General features: G+C 46.6%; 1 protein-coding gene across 1 annotated transcript; it reads left to right on the forward strand.

The window, feature by feature from the left end:
- The first annotated feature begins 1493 nt into the window (after nt 1–1493).
- Nucleotides 1494–9770, forward strand: SSTR5 (somatostatin receptor 5). The gene is made up of 2 exons (XM_065733049.1): nt 1494–1526; nt 7789–9770. Exon 2 carries the CDS (start codon nt 7853–7855, stop codon nt 8963–8965), a length of 1113 nt encoding a protein of 370 aa, XP_065589121.1. The 5' UTR covers nt 1494–1526; nt 7789–7852; the 3' UTR covers nt 8966–9770.
- The last annotated feature ends 662 nt before the right edge of the window (nt 9771–10432 follow it).

Consider the following 10432-nt stretch of genomic DNA (forward strand, 5'->3'; position numbering starts at 1 on the left):
GCACCCGCATTTTTGTGCCAGGAGCTATTTTTCCTCCCATGTTTATAGGTCTGGCATAGCTGAACTTTGGTCTCTGATCAGGGCCATCAGCCATTAAAAGCATGGCAACAGGTAGTGCTCGTAGGTAGCCTTTGTGCTCCCTTCGTTTGGTTTAGAAATACAGGGCTGACTTTTGTCTCAAGTGGGTAAAGAATTCCATAAGCCTAGAGAGATTTTGAAATGCTATCTCTGTCACAGCACAGATCCTGCTAGGAATACTTCTGGCAAGGTGTAAAGACAGCTGTTATCGTCAGGGAAAGTTGGTGACTTTCATGTTTTCTCGGCAACTTTTTTTTTTTATGTCACAAATGCTAATAAAATGCTAATAAAATATATGAGGGAAATTCATTAAATTAGCCCTATTTTGATTCAAGCTGATATTCACAGTGGGGCTATTGTATCACATTTTGCTTGGCACATTTTCAAAGAAGGTAATCAAAATCTCCTCTCCTCTTCTGTTTATCATCCCAAGTCTATTTTTATCAGATGATTCTCCCCATTGTCATGGCAAGAGCAGACTGGAGTCTTAGTTCAATTTAGCAATACATGACCATAAATACATCAGCAGATTGAATTAGAAAGTGACATGCCAAAAGCAGCTTTCTCCTCTCTTTTTTGCATTCACACATCTGACTCAATCACAGATCTCTAATTGAAAAGCCTCAGCAGTGGATTAAGATCATATACATTATTACGAAGCACGACATCCCGTGCATGCTGATGAAAGCGGGAGTGGCTGGGGGGGCCGGGAGCTCCGGGTTTGCAGGGAGCACAGCTGCTGCTCCGACCCCACAACGTGTGCACAGGGACAGGCTGAGCTCTGGGTGGCACTGCTATGGGTGTTTGTATGCGTAATAGCGACGGGAGAGTGCAGGGTGGGATACGACTTGCATTCACTTGTTGCGTTCAAAGAGCAAAATACCTCAGTAGAATCCCAGTGAAAGTCAGTGGGAGTTAGGGAGTAAAGCAAACACCAAGTTTAGCCGGACAGCGTACCAAGCCCTGCATCTTACTGCTAGCTGGCAATGCGAGATTCCAACCCCCCCGCGTAGGATTGCGGCTCCTGCAGGGTGCTGCGCTCCGCTCCGTCGCTCAGCCTGCCCCACGCTCCGTGCTCAGGGGTCTAAAACAAAGGTGACGAATGTGACGGACGCTCCCGTCTCTATTGCTGCCCAAGGAGCCCGCACGGCCAAGTGCGGTGCGCTCAGAGGAGGGGGCTCCCAGGACTCCCAGGAGTGCACTGCGCTGGGAGGGGGCTCTTTCCAAATGAGCCTGCGGGAGTCTTTAAAAGCACTTCTCGGAGCTGCGAGAGAGCTCAGCCGGAGGAGGAAATGCAGCGCTCCTTCGATGCCCCTTCTCCGCCGGCACGGCGTGGGTGCTGCCAGCCCCTCCCAGCTCCCCCCGCGAAGCGCGGAGCCCGCACCCGTGCAGGCGGGCTGCAGCCTCTCGGGGACCGCGGGATGGAGCAGCGGGGGAGACACAGCCAGGTAAAGGCGTCTCTGAGCTTAGGGAGGAGGCGCGGGTACGCGGGGAGAGAGCGGAGCATCCCGACGGCTCCCCACCTCCAGGCCAACTTTCTGCAGCGGGGGCGGCCCCAGGCTGTCTTCTCCCGGGCTGTGGTACCCTCCCCTGCCGCCGCATCGTTCCCTCCCTCCTTCGAGCCCCGTCCGAGAGCCCCCGTCCCTCCTCCCCGGGGGAGCGGCCGCGGTCCCCGCCCGTCGCTGGGGGGGAAGCGGCGGAGCTCGGGGTGCTCTCCCTGCACGGGGAGCGGCCCGGGCGGCTGCGACCGGAGCAACGCGGCAGCCCCGGGGGGAGCGGAGCGGCTCCGCACCCGGCGGACAGCACTCCGTGCAGCTGCAGGTAATCGGTATCGGGGGAGTAAGGGGGCAGCGAGCGGGGCTGCGGGAGCCGAAAGGGATGGGAGAGGCGGGGAGGGATGGGGACAGGACGGGAGGGGGGCTTTGCAAAGCGCACCTCGCATTTTGGGCTCTCTGGGATGAAAGAAGCGCTCGGTCTCATTTGCAGCTTCATCCGAAGCAAGCAGCCATCCCGAGTCTGACCTCCGTACGGGGCTTTTGCGGCTGGAGAGAAGAGCGGCCTCATCCCGGTTGGAGGGATGGAGAGATGCAGTGTTTGAAGCAGGACAGCCCTCAGCGATGCTTTAAAGCGGCTGCTTGAAAGGCACCGGCGGTCGGGATGTTCAGGGACAGCCCGACATACCGCCTACCCGGCGCTGCTTGAGCCCCACTGTGACCCATAAAGCTGCATAGCCCTGAGTTCTCTCAGCCCAGCACGATGAGGGATGGGGCACAGAAAGCTGTGGGGAGCTATTGCCGAATGTGTGATGCTCCTTAACGATAAAACAGAAGGAATGGCAGGGGGTCGGGAGTGCTCCGGGATGGTCAGCGAGGCTGACAATCAAGGTCAGAGCAGAGTCCTGGGAGTCACCATCAGTCAGAGCTGGGAGCAATGCTGCATCCCAGTGCCTTGGTGTCTGACAGCAGCTCCCAGCATCTGTACTCACAGGTACAGCTTGTTCCCACTGTGCCCAGACCTTTGCACTGAAGAGCAGGGAAAGAACACTCCCAGCTCAGGTGTTTTGACCTTGCACACTTGTAAAGATAAACCAGAGGTTTTCAGTGATACAGGGCAGGGAGGATGCATGCAGGTCATGCCAGTACTTAGGGTGCTGGAATCAGCATGTTGGTGCTTGTGTTGGAAACTTCAGCTCCCGGGGGACTCTGGCCAGGGCTTGGCAGCTGGAGCAGAGCTGCACTGCTGGCATGGGGAGCATAGAAGCAGAGATGTCACACCCAGCATGGGACTGCTGCTGGGACAGGTGGTCCTCAGGCTGCCCTCCCATAAGCTGTTCTTGCACTGAAGGCATCTCTGCTCTTTTCAACTCTCCCTCAGCCTGGGAGCAGGTACAGCCTGTGGTTAATTACTCCTTAATTGAACTGCCTTTGATTCTGAAATCACTACAGTTTCAGTAGATTGCAGGGAAGAAAAATATTTGGTAGAAATCTGTTTGCTCTGAGATTTGAACAGCAGTGGGAGTTTAGCCCCAAACACACCTGCCCAAGTGTGAACACGGAGGTGTCGGGCTGCATGCCTTACTCTGACTCCAGTTGCTTAAATAACTGATCCTCATCAGCAGCATGTGACTTCACAACTGCTCCTGTGTCGGACCCCCTCAGCCAAAAGTGAGTAATCTCTGAGCATAACAGAGACTGAAATTTGATTTGTTTGGGGGAAAGAGTACTTGGCAAAAGCAAAATTGCTTTATGGAATCAAGTTATCGGGTAGGATAACCACAGAGTGCTGTAGGAAATGCTGGGCTGGGCTGAGGAGAGTGGTGAAGTGGTGCTGACTTGAAAATATAGTTCCTAGAGAAATTGATAGTACTAAAAGTGGCAAGACATTATTCAATTTTGACTTCAGTTTATCTCTGCTTAGTACCTATACAGCTAGTCAAAACAGAAAACCAATTTAGTGCAAGAAAGTTGTTTTGATATATCTTCTGTAGAGAAAAATCAATCATCTTTTTTTTTTTTTGAGTGAAATACACATCTGAGAAATACCAAGCAGTAGAACTTAACAAGGGAGATGTTCCTGTCTGAACTGAACGTGGTAGAATCTGGTGGGGGGAGACAGGGCAACCCAATAGTATTGTGTGCGAAATGATGAGATTGATATGCCTTTTTTAGGGATGCTGGCTTTGTGCAGGACTATTATTATAGCTGCAAGAAGTTGAGGAAGGTCTTGGCGCAGTGCTGTATTCCATCCCAACCCACCCCTGATGGCAGGGTGATTTTGGAGCTGCTCTTCAGGGTTGCCTCCCCTTGTCCATGCACCCACAGCTCACTGCCTGGGCTCTGCCTGCTGCACTCCTGCAAGTGCAGAGCCTGGGGCTCTATTGGCTGCATCCGAGGAAGTGGATGATGAACATTCATCCCCCAAATTGCAGAGTACCAAGGAGCAGTAGTGGTTTTTTCCTCTTTATTACACCAAGGAGCTCTATTAACTCAATACAGCCAACTCTATGGGACGGGGGAAAAACATGACTATCAGATACTTCTTGGATAGATACTTCTTAGATACTTACCCAATTGTTTCTTCTAACTACTACCAAGGCCATCTGTTTTAAAAGCAGATCTGTCTGAATTACCATTTTGTCTATTGCAGTTGGTTATTCTGAACCTGAAAGCAGTCATCTGCCTTTCTGTTGTTGTAATTATCTTCACAGCAATTATATTTGATGCTGAATAAGAGAGTTATGATTCCAGTGGTAAATAGGCAGCAAGATCAAATCTTGACTCACCAAATTAGATTTCTTTGTGTAATTCCTTCTTGATCCTGGCTATACCCAGCTCTGACTTAGATGCAGCACACCTCATAGCATTATTTTGCTTTGCTATTGAAACCACAGCTGGGAGGAATTTCAGCCTTGATCCACTTGGACACTCAGGTTTGTTCTTCCTCTTGTTATGATGATACTTCAGTCACTAATAGGCTGCTAGATGCTATTAGATGGAGACCTGCTCTTGTGCCTGGCAAAAGCATATTTGTTTAGAACAGAGAGGTTTTCACAAAGGCAAATAGTTGTTTTTTTGTTTTTTTTTTCCAAGTTGGCATGGTCTGTACCATAACATCTCTGCTATTTCTTCTCTCTCACTTTTCCTGGGCATGGAAACAGGCAGTCAGACTTGTTCAGCTGAAGTGGATGCCTGGTTATTTTCAGGGTACTGTTCTGCAGAAGCAGAAGTTGAATTATAGCAGCATTTACTCTCCGTTCTCCTCTTTGGTTCACATATTTTAAGCAAAAAGCACATCATTTATGAAGTCTACTTACAAATCTTTTCTGTGATTCTGTGAAGTCTTCCAGTAGTATATCTTGGAAATCAAACACTAAAGGGGAAAAAAAAAAATTCTGGGTGAGATGATGTCCCCTAGAGGTGTTTTTTATTAATCCATTAATAAAGAATAGCAAAACAGCATATCATTCAGCATCTCTTAATTACATTTAGTCATCCTGTGCTGAGGTTCATGGTTATTAACTGCTGTAGTGGCAATATCAGTTGAGACAAAATTGTGCTGTTGGAGGGGCAAGCTATCAGGCAGGGGAAATATCACCCACGTTGTTGTTGTCATGCTCTAATGAATCCCAGGATATCAATAGCTGTGTTGAATGGCATAATGGTATAACTGACTTAGTTAATGTTCACAGTAAATGAAGAGCAGAACCCCCAGATACCAAAGTAACAGGGAGACCATCACAGCTGCTGCTGGAGACTGGAAGAGCTGACCCCTCTATGGGATATGCATGAAGATCCCTCCAGAAGATCCTTTATGTGATATGGCCTGCCAGCAGTTGGAAGAGCCTGAAATTCCTGACAAGCAGGAATGCTGTGCAGTAGGTTATCTTCAGGGCGAGTAGGAATTTGAGGGCATCCACACTCTTCATTGCGAACTCCTCTCCGTTGCTGCCTCCCTCAGAACTTGAATGCTAAATGTGGTGGAAGGTGGATCAGGCTTGAAGAAGATGCTGTGCAACTTCAGTAGTCAACTATTTCAGTGATATGTAATGTGGGGAAAGAGGAAGCAATGTGAGAAGAAACACCCACCCTCATTTTTACAAGTGCTGGGATGAGAGCTGCATATTTCATGTTCCTCACTTTCCCAATCCTGACTCTGTTGGAACTAGGTGGTCTTTAAGGTCCCTTCCAACCCAACTGTTCAGTGTTTCCCCTGCTGAAGGAGAGCACAGTTCTCTACTGCCCCACTACTTCTGTAGTCTTAGAACAAAAATTTTGCTTTTTGGCACAGAGGAGCAGTGAATAGCAGTGTGCTATCAGGACTGCAGTGACCCTTTCACAGTATCTGTAGCTACAGCATTGAGACCCTAGATGCCATGACAGCTTATTCAGAACCTGCAGGTCTTCCCTCCCTGTTTCTCATCTCCATCTCCAAGCCAGCATTTGTTTGCACTTTGGCAGCTCTCAGCTTTACTGTCCCTGCCGCCCTGGATTTCTGATTTCTCTGGTACATCTCCTCCCAGCCACAGAGTTACATGTGAGACACCTACTCCCCATCTGCGCATTTCCAAATCAGAACAGTGTATTTATGATCACTACTGGTAGCTGGGGGTACTTCTGCTATCATCCACTGTGGTTTTTCTCACCCAAAGAGAAAGCACAGTAACCAGCCCGTGGAGGTATTTGCATTCCTCTCAGAGATAAGACTTTTGCAAGTTTACATGATGCTGAATATTGCTTTTGCTTGAAAGTGTGCTTGCAAATGGCCTGCGTGTTTCTGGCCTAATCTTGGTGTCAGATTCAGGCCCCTGGGTTATTATGGACACCCAACCATCAGGCAAATGGGGGCAGAAGTTGCTGGGCACATCCTTCTTGAGCACCTTAACTTCTGTGTGCTGCCCAAACTTGGGAGAGATCCTGGGCTAGGTTCTGAATTTTATACCACTCTTGTGTCTTTTATGCTTTACTTTTATAGCAAGAAGCTTTGAACCTTTTACAGCAGAAAGGTTTATAAATACCTACTTAGACTGTGCTCAGACAAAGAACTAATAAATATCCTTGTGAATCAAGCATGACACAAACAAAGCTTGAGAAAATTTCAAGCCTTTTCAGACTGTCTGACAAAAAGCATATGCCTTCATCAAATCAGCTCAGCTCTCCGTGCTTTCAGAGGCTGCCCACTGCATTTTGGACCCTATGTAGAAGAAAGTTCCTGATATTAAAAAGCACATTTCTGGGTGAGAGGAGAGGGATTCGGATACATTAACGGAAGCAAAATCTTGAGAGATGGAAAAGAAACAGTTTGTTCCTTTCCTTTGGAGAGTATTCACATCTGTGCATGCGTGGCCTGACCTGATAAAGAAGAGTTCCCAGAAGTGGTGCCTTCCATTTGGACGTTCATTGATTTTTATTTTTTTTATTATTTATTTTTTTTTGTATAGGGTTTTGTCAGTTGTTATGGAGGGTTTTGTCTCCCCACCTACACAGCTGCCGTGTGCTCTGGAGGCTTTCAATTGGCTCTGCCAGGCAGCAAGTGGCATTTGAATATATCAACTGAGACTGTTTCTATGTAAACAGGGAGACCTGTGAAACATTGCAGCAGTGCTTCAGATGCAAAAAGCCAGGAACTATCTTTGGCTCTGGGTTGTGAAAGCCCCCAGAGCTGTGCAGGAGTGAGATGGGGCTGTTGGTCCTGAGTCTTTCCAGGCACTTCAGCCAAAGCAAGAGCAGAAGCACAACACCAAGTTGAACTTTAAAGCTTTTGATGCTAGAACTGGAAATGGTCTAAAATTACTTTTGAAATTGTTTTCTAGATCAGTTTGTAGACAGAAAACTAAGAGGGGAGGTAGGTTTGGGGTTTGTATGTTTTTGTCCAAGTTCACTGCAGGAAAGCTGCTATCTCTGATTGTAAATTGTGATGGCCATCACGCTCTCTCTTCTCCCATGCATTTCCCAGTGGGATGCTTGCTGTGTTATTGCCTGCAGCTCCTTAAAATTAAACAGAAACCATCAACTGTGTATGATCACTTGGGCTCTCTCATTATGGGATTCCTTGGTTCAGGCCTTGCTCTTATCACACATGCTGAATGTATAATTCAAACAAAATTCTGACTACAAGAAGGAAACTAAAATTATGTGTAAATCTTTGAATTCACTTTTCTTTCTCTCTCTCTTCTCCTTTTTTTTTTCTTTTAATTTTCCTTTCTCTTTTTAGGAACAAGATGCCCATGAAGTCTAATCTTTCTTAGCCTTAAAAGAAAAACTGGGGAATAAGAGTTATGGATCCTTTATACTTTTCCAACACATTTAACGTGGACTCGAGTTCCAGTGATTTGAACTCCTCACTGCTGACAAATACGACAGAGAATGGGACACTCTCAGAGCAGCTCCCATTCAAATACATCCACAAAGTCTTAATTCCCATCTTTTACATCCTTGTCTGTGCAGTCGGACTCAGTGGCAACACATTGGTCATTTATGTGGTTCTGCGTTATGCCAAGATGAAAACCGTCACCAACATTTACATCTTGAATTTAGCTGTGGCTGATGTACTCTTCATGCTGGGCCTGCCCTTCCTAGCCACCCAGAATGCCATTTCCTACTGGCCTTTTGGCTCCTTTCTGTGCAGGCTGGTTATGACTGTAGATGGTATTAACCAATTCACAAGTATTTTCTGTTTGACTGTGATGAGCATGGACCGCTACCTGGCAGTAGTTCATCCCATTAAATCAACCAAGTGGAGACGTCCTAGGGTGGCCAAACTCATCAGTATGACTGTCTGGACGTTCTCATTCTTGGTGGTGCTTCCAGTCTTCATCTTTTCGGATGTGCAGGAAGACTTTCATACCTGCAACATGAACTGGCCGGAGCCTGTCAACATCTGGTCGGCAGCGTTCATCATTTACACATCAGTCCTTGGGTTCTTTGGTCCTTTGTTGGTGATCTGTCTGTGCTACTTGCTGATTGTGATTAAAGTCAAATCTTCAGGGATTCGCGTTGGGTCCACAAGGCGCAGGAGATCAGAGAGGAAGGTGACCAGGATGGTGGTTATCATTGTGGTCGTCTTTGTCTTCTGCTGGCTCCCATTTTACATGATGAACATTGTCAATTTGATATTTATACTGCCAGAAGACCCTGTGCTGGTGGGGGTGTATTTCTTTGTGGTGGTCCTGTCCTATGCGAACAGCTGTGCCAACCCTATACTTTATGGATTTCTTTCTGACAACTTCAAGCAGAGTTTTCAGAAAGTCCTTTGCCTCCGAAAGGGCAACGGCATAGAGGATGGTGACCCCATTGAACACAGGCAAGAGAACAGCAGTCGCTTGCAGGAATCAATGTTAACCCAGAGGAATATTGAATTCAATGGACACATGCAGACTAGCAAGGTGTGAGGGTGTGGTTTGGGACTGCCAAGCACTTGTAGACCTGGAGAACTTGAGACTTAAGGGAGGCATGAAATCACAGCTAAAATCTGGAGGCCCACCAGCTCCACTGAATGTACATAGTCTTCTTTTCACTCCCTTCTCTTTCACAGCTAAAAGTACTCTGGGTTGTACTGAGCTGTGTGAAGTTTTTGTGGTGTTTTAACTAGGCAGTCAGATGTGTGTAACCGTTTCCTGTACTCGAACCGATCTACTGGTACCCATGGCCAGGTTTGTCCTTCTCCAGTAATCCAGAACAACACAAAACCTGTTCTAACTACTTTGTGAAGCTGAGCTTATGGCTGGGGTCAGCTCAAAACAGAAAACAGCTCAAATAATTCCTGTGAAAATACCTTTGAAAGTCTTCAAGGGAATATCTTAAAATAAAAAGCACCATTTCTCAATAGAAGTTCCGTGCAAATAAGGTCACAGCACTGATCTTGAAATTATGTAAAATCCATTGTTTTAGAGTGCTGTGAAGTTCATTTGCATTGTTTTACTGTTATTAATTCATGTAAGTCTCAAAGTATTTGGGAGTCTTTCCGATAGTAAGAAAGAATAATAAAAAAAAGTAAGAGAAAAGTGTTGAAAGGATTCAAGATGTTCATAATACTTTCACATTCTAAACCAAATTGCATATAAAATGTAATGTAACCACTTTATTATGTAAGTCAAAATGATTGTGAAGTGCTGGCAAGCTGTTGTGTATATTTATTGGTTCTGAATGTAAGTATGGACGTGAATTTAATTCTGTATTTTCAGAAATTAAAACAACTTCAACCCCCCCTCCAACTTCCCATTGCACAGCTTCTTCAAGCACCTTCTGGCACTGCATACAAAAAGATACAGCCAAGGCTTATCTCACAGATGTGATGGAGTTTAGTTGGATAGTGTCAATATAGGAATCTCTGTCCTACCCAGGCATCAAAGTCACTGAGCCTTATGGTCCTTGAGAGCTCAACAGATGAACAGAGACCATAGTGACTGATGTGAGACCATACAGCAGGATGGGGGAACAAGGAGCACTGTGCAGATCTGACTCCTGCCTCACAGCTGACCCAAAACACTTGCACTGTAGAGTGAAGGATCTTCTGCTATGAAAGGATGAAAACAAATTACAGGTTTGTTTTAATGTAGGCAGAAGCTATTTAATCTCGTTAGAAATTGCTTTCTGCCATGGCTGTCACCCACACAGGTCAAACCATCCCTGCAAGGAAATTTATTTGTATGTGATAGAATGCAGGGCAGTGAGACAAAAGAAGAGGGCATCTCAGCTGTTCCTTCCAACCTTTGGTGGCCTTTAGCATCCCAAGGGGACATGGCTGGGCCTCAGCACCAGCAGTAAATATCAGCCTGTCGTGCAAGTAAAGCAGATTATTCAAAGAAACTCCTAACTGAGCACAAGTCTGACTTGGATACCCTCTGGGCTGCAATGCA

This window comes from Cyrtonyx montezumae, unplaced genomic scaffold (assembly GCF_038088225.1).
Source record: "Cyrtonyx montezumae isolate F1298 unplaced genomic scaffold, pur_monq_1.0 scaffold_16, whole genome shotgun sequence".
NCBI classification, from domain to species: domain Eukaryota; kingdom Metazoa; phylum Chordata; class Aves; order Galliformes; family Odontophoridae; genus Cyrtonyx; species Cyrtonyx montezumae.

Coding starts and splice junctions, on each gene's coding strand:
- SSTR5 (XM_065733049.1), top strand. CDS start 7,853: ATGGATCCTTTATACTTTTCCAACACATTTAACGTGGACTCGAGTTCC.